Source organism: Giraffa tippelskirchi, chromosome 10 (assembly GCF_054371585.1).
Source record: "Giraffa tippelskirchi isolate mGirTip1 chromosome 10, T2T-mGirTip1v1.2.pri, whole genome shotgun sequence".
NCBI classification, from domain to species: Eukaryota; Metazoa; Chordata; class Mammalia; order Artiodactyla; family Giraffidae; genus Giraffa; species Giraffa tippelskirchi.
Window position 1 is genome coordinate 4,687,904 of NC_137284.1, and position 14,123 is coordinate 4,702,026.

Sequence of the window (14,123 nt, forward strand, 5' to 3'; positions counted from 1 at the left end):
ACACACCAGGCTCGCACCACTTCCGCTTCCGCTCTCGGCGGAGGCTGCGGGAAGATGGCGGCGGCCGTGGCGGCCTGGTCCCTGCCGGTCACCTTCGGGCGGCTGGCGTCTGCATGCAGCCGCAGAGTCCTGAGAGCGTCGGGACTCGGAGCCGGTGAGGCCCTCCCCGCGGGGTGAACGGAGGAAGCTGGGCACACGGGGCGCCGTGCCACGTGTGTCTGCGTTCGACCGGTGTTAATCGCTTTTTTTGATGCGGTGATTATCGGTCGTGGAAACCCTGAGTTCAGACCCTGGTTCCTTTAGTTAATAGCTTAGATACTGATGATAGCTCTCCAACTTCCATATAGCCTCCATTGAAGTTGGGGAGCAAACTGAGGCTCAGAATGGTCAGGTAATTTGCCCTTGGACACACAGCAGGGAAGTGGGAGAGGACTGAATCAGATAGCTTGGTCCGGCTCCAAAGCCTGTGCTTTCAACATCACTCCCCGGGCTGCAAGCCACTCTTTAAGCTTCCTTGTCCTCATCTGGAAAACGGTGGTGAATGTCCTTGCCCAGTGGTAGTCAGCCCAGCAAAAGCTACACCTGTATTTTAGGCACTGGGTTGTCATGAAGCTCAGCAAGGTCTTGTTGGCCAAAAACACTGTAAACCTCCCTTCAGAGTGGTTGGAGCGTATATTTGTGTGAAGGAATCTTTATGTATGTAAAGAAGTTTTCCCTTTTTAGGTGTGATAATGATGTTGTGGTTATGTTTGTTTGTTTCTAAGATGCTTTATCTTTCATAGAAGTACACTGACAATTGCTTTAAAATACAGTTGGAGCTGGAGCAGAGGCATTGTGAATGAGTCAGGCTTGGCTGTGAGTTGATGACTGTTGCGTCTAAGAAGAGATACAGGAGGACTCCCTATTCTCTTGACTTTTGTGTGCTTGTCATTTTCCATAAAACTTGGTTTTAAGCAGGCGGGAAAGTTTTTATAGAAGCGATGGACTTACTTTGTTCTACCAACATAAAGCTACCTCTAGAATGCTGTGCTCAATTCCCCGCCCCCCGTTTTCAGAGAGAAGCGCAGATAAAGTGAGCTGAGTAAAGAGAGGGTGACCAAAATGGGGAACAGGCAGGATCTTGAAGAGTGACTGAGGGAAACGGGATGGACACATCACAGTTCTCAGGGACTGAAAGGTGGTCCTGGGGGAGAGGAGGGCGCACATTTGTTCCCGGTGGGGTCGGAGCTAAGCCAAGGCCATAGGCAGGAACTACAGGGAAGCAGATCAGATGCAGAAAGGTGCTGAGCTTTCACCAGTGAGATGGCCCTCGGGTGGGCTCAGTCGCTCAGTTGTATCCAACTCTTTGCGACCCCATGGACGATAGCCCGCCAGGCTTCTCTGTGGGGGTTTTCGGGCAAGAATACTGTAGTGGGTTGCCATTTCCTCCTCCGGGAGATCTTCCCAACCCAGGGATCGAACCCGAGTCTCCTGCATCTCCTGCACTGACAGGCAGATTCTTTACTACTGAGCCACCTGGCTTTCAAGAGTGGCCAATCATGAGTTCCCAACCTTGGGGTGTTCCACAGGGGCTTCATTTAATGGCTTAGAAGAGATTTCATTCATTCGTTCACCATTTATTGGGCATCCATTACAAGTCAAACTCTGGTCCAGGATTGCAAATATGTCAGTTATAATCATACACCCCTGTTTTTACGGAGCTCACATTCTGATGGGGGGAGGGGTTTGCAGAGAGATGAGCAATTTTACAAAGAAGCAAATTACACAGTATGTTCGAAGCTTAAGAAGAAGCAAATTACATAGCAGGTTCAAAGCTGGTAAGTCTTATGGAGAAAAATAAAGCACGAGTTGGGAAGAAAGTGTTCAATTTTAAATAGGGTGGTTGGGGAAGCCTTCTCTAGTGAGATAGTGTTTGAGTGGAGACCCAGAGGAAATAGTGGATTAGCCTGGTGGGGGGTGGGGCTCCTGGGGTCGGGGTTTTCCCGAGGAAGAGCAGTCAAGGCATAGGCCCTTGTACTTGACATCCTCCAGGAATAGCCAGGAGGCCTGAGTGGCAGATGTGCAGGGAACAAGGGGACGCTTATGAGGCAAGACTCAGAGAGACGGGGTCACACTGCCCGCTGCCCTGCTGGCCACTGTGAAGACTTCGGCCTTTTCTCTGAATGAAATGGGGCACTCTTGGAGGGTTCCTCTAAGTAGTAACCTGATCTGTCCTCATACTTTGTTTTTCTGGTTTTGGGGGGATTTGGGGCCACATCGCATGGTATGTAGTATCTTAGTTCCCTGACCAGGGATCGAACCTGTGCCCCCTGCAGTGGAAGCGTGAAGTCTTAGCCACTTGACCACCAGGGAAGTCCCCTGCCCACAGTTTTAACAGGATCCCTCTAGCTGCTGTGCTGAGAGAGAGGCAAGGGTGAGAGCAGGGTATCAGTAACAAGCCAGGCAGCTTGGGTGATTGAAGTGGTCAGAGCCTGGATGTCTCAAAGAGAGGCAGGGGATTTGCTGACAGGTTGGTGGCTGAGGGGTGTGAGGGAAAAGTCGTAAATGAGGTTTTTGGCCTGAGCAACTGGAAGGATGAAGTCGCCATCGTGTGAGATGTGGAGGGGCGTGGGAGAAGCAGGCGCGGGGCAGATCAGGAGCAGGTGTTAGGTTCTGAGACAGGTGACGACCAGGTGATGTCAGCAGGCAGGCGGGTGCCCGTCGTGTCTGAGTCCAGGCCGCAGGTGTCCACTTGGGAGTCACCAGTGTGCAGGTGACGCTGAAATCCATTCAGGCGGATGCAATCCCAGAGGAAAGACCATAAATAAATAAGAGGCAAGACCTGGGTTTTATGACAGCCCACTCCAGTACTCTTACCTGGAGAAGCCCATGGACAGAGGAGCCTGGCGGGCTGCAGTCCATGGGGCCACAAAGAGTCAGACACGACTGAGCACTAAACACAAAGACCCAGGTTTAGACTGCAAGCACACCAAAATGGTGGAGGGGAAGAGAAGCCAACTCAGGAGACTGGGAATTGGGAACAGCTGCTAATGAGTGAGTTTTAAAAGAGTGAACTCTATGGCATATAAATTATAGCTCAGTTGAAAAAAATAAAACCAACAGTAGTTATTGAGAAATCTGTCCTCTGCTTCTTGCACCTAAGCATGGGGCATTTTGTTTCTGGGCCCTTCTCAGCAGGCTGTGGGTGCCTTTGTCCCTAGGTGTATTATTATCAGATGCTGTGTCCTGAGTTACCCAAACCCAGCAGCTTAAGATAAGTAACGTATACTATGTCACACTGTCAGTGAGGGTCAGGATGCAGGCACAGCTGAGCTGGGCTGAGCTGGCTCCCCGTCTCGTTAGATTCAAGTCAGGCTGTTTCAGGTTAGAGTCAGCAGGGCTGGCAGAAGCTGCTTCCTGGCTTCCCCGGACAAGGAAGCCTGGCATGCTGCAGTCCATGGGGTTGTAAAGAGTCAGACATGACTGAGCCACTGACCTGAACTGGGAAGGTTGAATCCCAGGGGCCTCCCTGGATGGGTGGCAGGAGGCCCCTCCAGGGGCTGCTCACAACATAGCGGTCCTGCCGCAGAGGGGACGCCAGGCCGGCTGCTGCTCTGATTACCTCCTCTCGGAGGTGCTGTCTGTCCTTCCTGCCACATGCTCTTTGTCACTGAAAGCCGCTCCCTTGGAGAGGGGGAGCAGGACACGGGGGTGAGAACCCCAGGAGGTGTCCTGGAGCCTGCTGCCAGACTTGGGTGCCGAACAGGGCCTCAACTTGGTGGGCACTTGGGGTCACGGAATGAGTTAGCAGGTAGGTGATTCGGTTTCAGGCCCTTTTCGATGGTGTGATGAACACATCTTGACGCTTATGGTAACAACCAGTAACTATGAGTGATGGTCTTTTAGTTTTCTTTCTAGATTTTTCTGTAGATGCGTCGTGATACGGTTTGAATCGGGTGCCAGTCACAGTAGCAGCACTCGTGCATTGAGCATCATGAGGGGCCCTGTGGGTTTCGTCCTAGTAACCACGTGTGTCTCTCTTGTTCCCTCAGCTTCCCTGCGGTCCGCTTCTCGGAGGTTCAGTTCACAGAGCGCTTCATTTCCACAAGGGTAATATCAAAATGTGGGTTTTGCTGACTCTCTTCCTTTCCTTTCTTCTAAAGTCAAAACTTGGAACATTCAGGTTTTTAAGAATATACAAGTTTTAACTTTTTTGACAGTATGTTACTCAGACCCTTAACATGTAGAAATACAGACAGAACCTCAAGAATCCAAAGAGAATGGTGTTCTGGGCCTTGCATAGCTGTGTCTTTCTTAAGGAAAAACTTTTAACTCCTAATTGGGAATTTCTAACCGGGAAGGTTGAATCACAGGACAGACTCTCTGGAGGACCTGATGTAATTTGAAAGAGCATATTTAGTGTTAAAACTGTATTTTTAGATTTAAAAAAAAACAACAACATAAAAATTTAAACTAAAAAAGGTAAATCTAACAAAGTCACGCTTGAGTAGGAACATACAGGGCCCCGTACCGGCCCTTCCAGCCCGGGCCCCTGAGCAGGGTTGGCCTCGGGCTCTGGTTCCTCTTCGAGAAATGGAAGTGATATCAGTCTGCATCGCAGTGGGTTTTCGTGAGAGCCAAGTGAATTGCTACATCCAGAGAGCTTATTAGAAGGACTTGTGGTTGCCAAGGGGGGAGGACTGAAGGAGGGATGGATTGGGAGATTGGATTAGCAGGTACAAACTGTTACATACAGCACAGGTAAGCAGCGAGGTCCCTCTGTATGATATACAGCATGGGTAAACTGCGAGGTCCTGCTATATGGCACAGGGAACCATATTCAGTATCCTGTGATAGATGATCAGGAAAAAAATATGTGTATAGGCATGTATAACTGAGTCACTTTGCTGTACAGCAGAACTACAGCAGAAACTAACAATGTTGTAAGTCAACTCCACCTCAATAAAGAAATTCCTTAAAAAAGAGCTTCAGCGAGCGCCTGGCACTAGGAAGCTCTCAGTACAGCTGCCTGCACTCCTGCAGCGGGAGTCTCAGCAGCGCGGGACCCGGGGCCTGGTGTTTCCCTGAAGGAGCAGTGGGCTCCCCAGATGAGGCTGGAGGCGGAAACCCTAAGTGGCTGCTTTCATGAACCCAGCAGATTTCCCTCAGCGCTGCTCTGAGAGGTCACTGCTGCCCCGGCTCCCTTGCAGCTTTGTCCCTCGTCCTGGCTGGCTGCTGCTGGGCCACCTGGGGTCCTGAGCCTTGGACATGATGCACGGCTTTAAAACACAACCTAACTTGGGGGCCAGTTGACTCCCAACAGGGACGTCTGTGTTCAGCACACCTGCTGTGACAGTGCTGAGGGCCCTGGGCCTGTGCTGGAAGCAGCAGTTTCCCCAGTTTTCCAGGGTCTTCTGGCTGGTTGAAGAGTTCATTTGATGTGAGACAGGTTAACAGGAGAAAATTAGACCCAAGTTTAATAACCTGTACACACGGGAGAGACCTGGGAGAAATGAGTCATTTGCCAGAACGACTGAAGCCCTCTGCTGAAACGGCTCCTTCAGCTAAAGACAGAGAGGATGTTGAGGGTAGGGGTCTGGGACTTCAAGGTGGGGGAGAAGGCAGTTCACGTGGAGGTGGAAAAGCAAGTGTTCGGTGGATAAATGTTTGCTGGGCCTGCAGGGACTGTGGGACACGGAGCAGCCTCTGTCCTCTGGGCCCACGTGTTCCCGCATCCTTTCTGGGGAAGCTGTCTCAGGACAGGCCCGCCATCTCCAGGCAGCTGCGTACAGACCCAGGCCTGCCTGCCTGCCTGCCTCCCGCCAGAGTTTCTTCTGGAGTCTTGGGCCTTGATTGTTTTCAGCTTGAAGTAATCCACACGCCTGAGAGACATTTGGGGGGCAGGTTTTGCTCCCCCATGACTGTGGGGGCTGCTGCCCTGCCAGCCACTAGGGCGTCAGAGATGTGCTGGATCCTTGTCTTTTCTGGTGTGCTGAGCACAGCCATAGCTCACAAGTTTGGAACCATCTTTTCACGTGTGTATGACCTGCATGCAAAAACATATTTTTACAGATATGTTCCTAAAACCTCACTGAGTTCACCACCTTGGCCAGAAGTTGTTCTGCCAGACCCCATGGAGGAGGCCAGACACCACGCCGGTAAGAGGGGCAGAAGCGAGGGTGTGGGGTGCCCTCCCAGCCACGGAACAAGGGCGTCACGTTTCTAGGTGCCCAAGACGGGCACGATGTGGGCAGTCCGGTTCACAGGATGCAGCATGGTAGGAATGCATCCTTAAGTGTAAATTCACTTAACACTAGAATTCAAAACGCTCACTCATTTAGCAAACCCTCCCGGGGCACCAGCTGAGTTGCAGGTAGCTGACACGTTTGGTGGCAGGGCTGGGCCCAGCCCAGTCTCCCCGCTGTTGGTAGAAACGTGGATGTTCAGGGAAAGAGAACAAGGAGCACACTCATCGGTGGAAGCGGCCCCGGCACGGGTGCTGAGAGGCTGGCCGGGTTTCGGGAGGAGGGCACCGTGCCCGCCACACCCAGCGCTGGGAGGCAGTGAGGGTCCTCGGTTTCTAAAACCTGGAAATCCATAGCAATGCGTGGACTCTTCCTGGTTTTAGATATGGTTGAAGGCGGTGGTGGGAGAGCAGGGAGGAGCCCCCGGCACACGCCAGTCCTCGGATGCTCAGGGTCGCGCGGCTGTGGGGGTGCCAGGCACCCGGGCAGGGGCAGAGCTGTGACCCTGACTGCCCTTCTCCCCACAGAGGTCGTGGAGAAGGTGAACGAGCTCATCGCCGGGGGCCAGTACGGCAGGCTCTTCGCCGTGGTGCACTTTGCCAGCCACCAGTGGAAGGTCACCTCTGAAGACCTGATTCTAATTGAGAACAACTTAGACATTGCCTGCGGAGAGCGGATTCGGCTGGAGAAGGTGAGGCCCTGAGTTTCTCCGTGTATCTGGAACTCGGTCCCTGCTCCCCAGGGTCGGCTCTGGTGGAGAAGGCTGGCGCCCTTCCTGGGATGGGGCAGGCTGGCTGGGCAGGTGCAGGGAGGCCTGAGGGTGTGGGGTGGGCTGCCCGCAAGAGCGGCCCTGACCCGGCAGGGTCCCTCCTGACGGGGAGACGCTCAGCACGTTTCCCCAAGGAGGAGTGTGTGTCTGTGGGTCTCTGTCTCACACACTCCCCTGGCGTGAGGTGTGGCGGCAGCTGCTGTCCAAAATAGTGAGCACTGGTTTCGAGCCGTCTCCCCGGACGCCGTTCATATTCTGGCCTCCTGAACCGCTCCATGGTCTGTCCCGTTCTTAGCCCTGTGCAACTGCTTCCACTTAGGATTCTGTTTGTTGTGTTCAGGGGCCTGCTTGGTTTTTGCCTGTTCTACTGTAGGTGAACTATGAGGTCTCTGCACCGGATCCTGTTTCTAGGACATAGTTAACTTGACATGATGTAACATGACAAATGGTTTTCTTTATCAGTTAAAACTCCTCCTTTGTGATCATGGCTTCTTGGTGTATTTACACCCAGGGCAGCATTACGCTCCCCTTTCTCAGGTGGTCCTCCTGCAGCCTGCGGCCAGACTCAGCGCTGAATGAGGGTCCCGTGGGAACACTAGCGGCCAGCACAGCGCCTTCTCCATGGGGGCCCCCAGGGCTCCATCACGAGCTCATGGACAAGAGCGTGTTTACTTCTCACGCCTAAAATCAGACACTTCAGAAGTGTATTTGTAAGGGTCTCTTAAAAGACATTATTTTGAAACATTTCACACTAACAAAAACGTAGGAAGCCCCACCCAGTAAAGATGATTTTCACAATATAGGAAACCCAGCAGGAGAGACCGTGTCAGGCTGAGAGTGAGTAAAACGAGGTTCTTTGTCGTTGCCTAACATACATGGTCCATGGACGTTGTTACAAGATAGGCTTTGTCTTTCGACATTGAGGTTTAATACGATCGAATTTTCTTCAGATCTGTAAAACTCCAGGCAGTCTCCCAGCATCTGATAAGACCCCCCTGCACTCAGGTCGCAGGGCTCTCTCCACCTGAGGCCTCCCCTGGTGGCACAGCTTCCCTCCTGCTGCCTGGGGGCGTGGGGTTTTGCAGTCATTGAAAGAACGAACGCCCTTGAACCTAAATCTTCACAGAATCTGCAGGACTGTCAACTGCTGAAAGGCCCCCACTGTCTGGTTTGTGCATTTTTCCCTGTATGTATGTACTTCAGTGAGAAGGTTTAAGTCCGTTTCCGGAGGAGATGATGATGTGCTGACCGGATGTGCCACCAGGTCCCACGTCCCCTCCGTGCCAGTCAGATGGGCCTGTGTCCCTAGGGATTCGGCGAGCCCGTCTCCCCCCCGAGCCTGGCCCCGTCTCCCCCCCAAGCCTGGCTCTGTCTTCCCCCTGAGCCTGGCTCCGTCTCGCCCCCGAGCCTGGCCCCGTCTCCCCCCTCCGAGCCTGGCCCCGTCTCCCCCCCAAGCCTGGCTCTGTCTTCCCCCTGAGCCTGGCTCCGTCTCGCCCCCGAGCCTGGCCCCGTCTCCCCCCCCCGAGCCTGGCCCCGTCTCCCCCCCAAGCCTGGCTCTGTCTTCCCCCTGAGCCTGGCTCCGTCTCGCCCCCGAGCCTGGCTCCATCTCCCCCCCCCAGCCTGGCTCCGTCTCCCCCCCCAGCCTGGCTCCGTCTCCCCCCACCCAGCCTGGCTCCGTCTCCCCGCCCGAGCCTGGCTCCATCTCACCCCCCGTGCCTGGCTCCGTCTCGCCCGTCCCGGCAACTCTGTTCTGTGGTTGTGTTATGTGTTGGTGACACGCCTGCTTGGTTCCAGGTCCTCCTGGTCGGGGCCGACGACTTCACGCTCCTTGGCAGACCCCTGCTCAGGTAACGTGCACCCAAGGGCCAGGCAGGGGCGGGCGGGGGCTCCGTCACACCTGGTCAGCAGCAAGCTCGGCACGCTGACACTGCGGTTCGTGGGCGCTTAGTGCCCTGCGTGCAGAGCGTCCAGACCACGTCTCTGGCCTGTTACTGCCTCACTGCCCTTTCAGGGGGCACTGCCCTTGGCCCTTTTAGACGACCCTGTCCCTCACTGTGTAGTGTCTGCGGGTGGAGGAGGGGGACATTGATAACCAGCAGAGAAGGAAGTTTTATTTTAGAACTTCTCACATGTAAAGTACCAGGAAAATGGAAAAATAAGAAGGTGCATCCCCGTTCATTCTCCTGTCTTCTAGAAAGGACCTGGTTCGAGTAGAAGCCACGGTCATCGAAAAGACGGAATCGTGGCCAAGAGTCAACATGAGATTTCAGAAAAGGAAAAACTACAAAAGGAAGAGGAGTAAGTTGGGGAAAGCGGAGCTGCGCTCCCGTCCTCTGGGTTTGCCCCGAGTCCTGCCCTGGGCGGGTCAGACGGGCACCTGCCCTCTGCTGGCGCTGTCGGGGTTGTGGCATCTGGAGACCAGCGGGCGTGCACGGCCCTGCCCTGGCTCTGACCGGGGGTGGGAAGAGGCCGCTGACCTGTGGAGGGCGTGGCCGTGGGAGGTGCGGCCAGGAGCATCAGCGGCTGCTGAGACCCCTGCAGCACATCCAGCATCCCCCCGGGAAATGGACAAGCAGGCAGAGGATGCCCTGTCAGTAGATGTTGCCCAGAGTGCAGGGAGTGCCCACCTCCACCCAGGGGGACGATCTTAGACCGTGTGAGGGTGAGACGCCCCATACAGCCCAGAGATGGGCGGAGCTCAGCCTTATGCTGCCGGGCACACAGACACATCCACACGTGTACACATGTGCATGCACAATGGCACATTTCTATAAGAGGAGTGGGACCGGCAGAATCACAATAGCTTACATAGAATTTCCTTTGTATCTCCACCTGTTCACATGGGCGTTTACAGAGTATTAGGCCATACACGTGATCTGGAGATGGTTTAGCATGTACAGGAGGGAGTGTGTAGGTTACACGCAGAAACTCCATCATCTAGTGTGAGGGGCTTGAGCATCCTTGGGTGCTGGAATCCTCAGGAGCCCCCCCCCCCACAGATGTACATTGGTCCAGTCCTCGGTCATGGGTGGCAAAATGCACTGGAGGTGTAGCTTCAGCTTTCCTAGAGTCAGATCATTAGGAAAGCTCTCCTCCGGGAGCCTCGGGTCACCAGATGCGCCCCTGCCCCCGCCATGCCGTGCGGGGGTCTCCAGGCACGAGGAGGGGCGAGGCCAGAGCCGTGGCAAGGGCTCCCGGGGTGTCACAGCCCTTGCCACGTCTGACGGGGCTCGGGGAGTCAGTGGTGAGACGGGCGGTCTGCGCGCCCCAGGGACACGCCACGTGGGACCTGGCTGAGTCCAACCCCCATGGGCTGAGTGGGCGGTGGCTGGTCTCACAGCTCGTTCACAGCCTCGGGGTCTGCGCTGACGCCCCGGCCCTTTTCTCTCTGTCAGTCTTCGTGAACCCGCAGACCATCCTCCGGATAAACACCATCGAGATTGCTCCCCGTCTGTGTTGATCGTCCAGGTGATATTTATAGAAATATAAAAATAAATCTGTTTTCTGAGGAGAGCAGGTTTCTATGTTTTGCTGTAGAAAACTCTGTTATGAAAAGCTGAATCCTGTTGTGGGTGGTTCTAGACTGAGCGCCCTGACTGAGAGCTTTTATTCTTAGTAAGCACCAGCCTCCCGGAGCCTGGGAAGCCAGGAATTCAGGAAGAATCACAAGCACGGCCCTCCTGGGGCTGGAGCCCAGACGCTTGTGTAAAGAGAGGCTGGCGCTACCGGCCGCCACCCCACCCCCCACCCCCACCCCCGGCATTGCGGGGCCACAGGGGCGTTACGGGTGGCACAGCTAGGCCCCGGCGCTGACCGTGAGAAACACGATCCGGATTCCGCTTCTGCGCAAGATGAACAAAGTGCCATCTCCTGGGCAATCCAATTATTGCTGCTGCTTCTGCTGCTGCTAAGTCGCTTCAGTCGTGTCCGAGTAGCTGGGTTCAAACCAGAGGTCTGGGCACTGAGCCCCTGCCCTCGTCCTTCGGCCCCGCTGGGTCCAGCAGGGAAGGAGGATCGCGGTGCTGGTGGCGGCATGGCTCAGCGGGCTGCCTGGGCGGGCGGTGCGCCTGGAGCCCCAGGGCAGCAGCACAGCGCATTCTGGGAACTGGACGTGAAGGACGGAGCAGAGTGGCCAGGGCAGTTCCAGCCTTGGTCTTGACAGCAGCCTTTCAGGATCCCGGGAGGGTGGGGGCTGCCCAGGCCGGTTGGTCAGGCAGGCACCTCACCCTTGTGCAAAGGGAGGGGTCCCGAACCAGAGTGGCCAGGGCTGGAGGGCAGATAGAAGGACTTGGTGCGGGGGGGTGCTCCCAGACAGTCCAGACCCCTGGTTCTGTGTCCTTCACAGAGGCTGGGCTTTCCTCCAAGAGAAAAGTTAGGACTTTTCAAGCAGCACAAAAAGGCTATCAAACATAGTTAATACTTGATTCTGCAAGATTACTTTGCAAGTCCGTGGGGGGTCGTCCTTGTGACGAGGGGTGGGGGGCCGAGAAAGGCTGAGGCCTGTCCTCAGGAGACCTCCCCCTCCTCCCTGACCCCCTTCAGGTACCGGTCACCCTCGGGCGCTGGGGGATGCCCCCTGGTCCGGCCCTGGGGGACACCGCGCTGCCCCTGCTGCAGTGCCCTCCCTGTACAGCAGGGGGCAGCGGTTCTGCTTGTGGAGATCCCGGATTCCGGCCTTCGGTTACAGGCTGCAGTCCTGGAGGGGCGAGGTCCAGCTCAGCGTGCAGAGCTGCCCCTCTGACCCCGCCGCCTCGGGACCTGGGATGACGTGCCACACACCATAGCTCATAACTCTTGCGGACTTCTCTGAGAGTCACGGCTCTGGATCCCGGGGCCAGCCTGACGCCCTCTCCTGTGGAGGACTCTGGCCGACAGTAGCTGCCCGCCCAGTACTCAGCGTTTGTGATCTAGAACAAGGCGGAGGCGCTGTGCTCTGCGGGGCTGGTGCTGTGCTTATAGGGTGCTGACTCCGGCGATGCGCTGGCGAAAGTGGACTCCTTTTAAAAGCCAGGCTAGGCATCGTTCACAAAAGCCAGAGACTCACGTCCGTCCAGAGATGGACAAACAAAGGTAGCCTGTACTTACAATGGAATATTAGTGAAGTGAAGTCGCTCAGTCATGTCCAACTCTTCACGACCCCATGGACTGTAGCCTACCAGGGTCCTCTGTCCATGGGATTTTCCAGGCAAGAATACTGGAGTGGGGTGCCATTGCCTTCTCCAATGCAATGTTAGTTCTAACAATGGAATATTACTCAGCAATAAAAACGAATGGTGGGGCTTCCCTGGTGGTCCAGTGGTTAGGACTCTGAGCTTCCACTGCAGGGAGCATGGGTTTGATCCCTGGTCAGGGACCTAAGATCCCACAAGCCACACAGCACGGCCAAAAACAAGGAATGGGGTTCTGATAGACATGACAGGACAGATGACTTTGAGAACACTGTGCTGAGGGAACGAAGCCAGACACAAAAGGACAAACATTGTATGATTCTACTTGGACATCCCTGTGCCAACAAAGGTCTGTAGAGTCAAAGCTGTTTTTCCAGTCACATACAGATGTGAGAACTGGACCATAAAGAAGGCTGAGTGCCGAAGAATACATACTTTAAATTGTGGTGCTGGAAAAGACTCTTGAGAGTCCCTTGGACTGCAAGGAAATCAAACCAGTCACTCCTAAAGGAAATCAGTCCTGAAAATTCATTGGAAGGACTGATGCTGAAGCTCCAATACTTTGGCCACCTGATGTGAAGAACTGACTCCTTGGGAAAGACCCTGATGCTGGGAAAGATGGAAGGCAGGAGAAGGGGACGACGAGGATGAGATGGTTGGATGGCATCACTGACTTGATGGACATGAATTGGAGCAAACTCCAGGAGAGAGTGCAGGACAGGGAAGCCTGACATACTGCAGTCCATGGGGTCACAAAGAGTCAGACATGACTTAGCAACAACAACTTACATGAAATACCCAGAATAGGCAGATTCAGAGACAGAAAGTAGATTTGAGGTCACCAGGGCCTGGGCGAGAGGGGAATATAGGATTATTGCTTCCAGAACACCGAGTTTCTGTCTGAGGTCATAAGAAAGTCCGGAAGTAGATAGTTTCATGGTTGCACAACGTTGTGAATGTCATTAATGGTGATGAATTGTCAGTTAAAAGTAGTTAAGTTGGTAAATTGTGTGTTATGTATATATTTCACCACAATTCTTTCAAAATAGGAAAAAAAAAACCTCATTAAGTTAATGAGTCACGTCACTTGACTGAAAAAAAAAAAAGGAACAAAAATTGGATCCCTGTGACTTTGATGACTAATTATTAACTCTCTTAGCGGTGACTGGACACTGCGGCCTTGGGTCACCTGAGGCTGGCAGGAGGCTCCGGCCGCACCACCCTTACTGCCTCAGGACAGTGTCTCTGTTCCCTTTCTGACGAGAACACTTTGCTGTTCAGTCAGCAGCAGGGGAGGCTACGGCTCCAGGACTCTTGCCTGGAGAATCCCATGGACAGAGGAGCCTGGTGGGTTACAGTCCACGGGGTCACAGAGAGTCTGAGCAACTGGCATCTTCACTTCCCTTCCTTCAGCAGTAGGGGCTCCACCCTGGCCTCCGAGCACCGGCTTGCCTCGCTACCCCCTCCCCGCCATTAACCCAGCCGCCCACCTGCCAGCACCACCTTGACCTTGCCCGCCTGCCCCTCCAAGACTGCCCCTCCATCCTCTGCTGCAGTTCGCCCACAAGCCCATGGGGCTCACCCTCTGACGGCCAGGTGTGGCTGAGGCCACTGTCCCCTCAGAACCTCCCAGCAGGCCCCACGAGATAGTGGGGGTGAGAGCGTAAGGAGGGCATGAAAAGGGGGTAAAGGGAGTGCAGGAAGCTGAGGGACCAGGCACGAGAGCTCTGACCAGACTCTCACCCCGCCCCTGACCAGCGGGCCCGGCTGCTACTGCAGTGCCTCGCTGGCTCAGATGGGCTGTTTCAGCAGGTCCCTCCCGGTCACTGTCCCTGCCCCCCGTCTACCTGCTGTCAGCACAGGTCTGGCTCCGTCCCAGGTTCTCCCCATCCCTCCCAGACTGCCGGCTTTGGGTGGGGGGTGGGTATCTGTTTTATTCACTAACGGACACCCAGCATCCAC

At 54.8% G+C, this 14,123-nt stretch overlaps 1 protein-coding gene across 4 annotated transcripts; it reads left to right on the forward strand.

Moving 5' to 3' along the window:
* The first annotated feature begins 30 nt into the window (after positions 1-30).
* Positions 31-13,167, forward strand: MRPL21 (mitochondrial ribosomal protein L21). 4 transcript variants are annotated; one of them, XM_081531773.1, is made up of 8 exons: positions 31-154; positions 4,032-4,102; positions 6,052-6,137; positions 6,752-6,915; positions 8,788-8,840; positions 9,188-9,291; positions 10,389-10,461; positions 11,536-13,167. In XM_081531773.1, the coding sequence occupies exons 3-7, from the start codon at positions 6,113-6,115 to the stop codon at positions 10,451-10,453; spliced, it is 411 nt and encodes a 136-aa protein (XP_081387899.1). In that variant the 5' UTR covers positions 31-154; positions 4,032-4,102; positions 6,052-6,112; the 3' UTR covers positions 10,454-10,461; positions 11,536-13,167. The 4 variants fall into 4 exon arrangements, with proteins under 4 accessions (XP_081387899.1, XP_081387897.1, XP_081387898.1 ...); XM_081531771.1 differs by having other exon boundaries at positions 4,032-4,089; XM_081531772.1 differs by lacking the exon at positions 11,536-13,167 and having other exon boundaries at positions 10,389-10,504.
* The last annotated feature ends 956 nt before the right edge of the window (positions 13,168-14,123 follow it).

What these genes read in the sequence shown, in the direction of transcription:
- MRPL21 (XM_081531771.1), top strand. Translation starts at nt 55, where the DNA reads ATGGCGGCGGCCGTGGCGGCCTGGTCCCTGCCGGTCACCTTCGGGCGG. An exon ending in AGCGTCGGGACTCGGAGCCG is followed by an intron (nt 155 to 4,031) that starts GTGAGGCCCTCC and finishes TTGTTCCCTCAG; the next exon opens with CTTCCCTGCGGTCCGCTTCT. An exon ending in CTTGGCAGACCCCTGCTCAG is followed by an intron (nt 8,841 to 9,187) that starts GTAACGTGCACC and finishes CCTGTCTTCTAG; the next exon opens with AAAGGACCTGGTTCGAGTAG.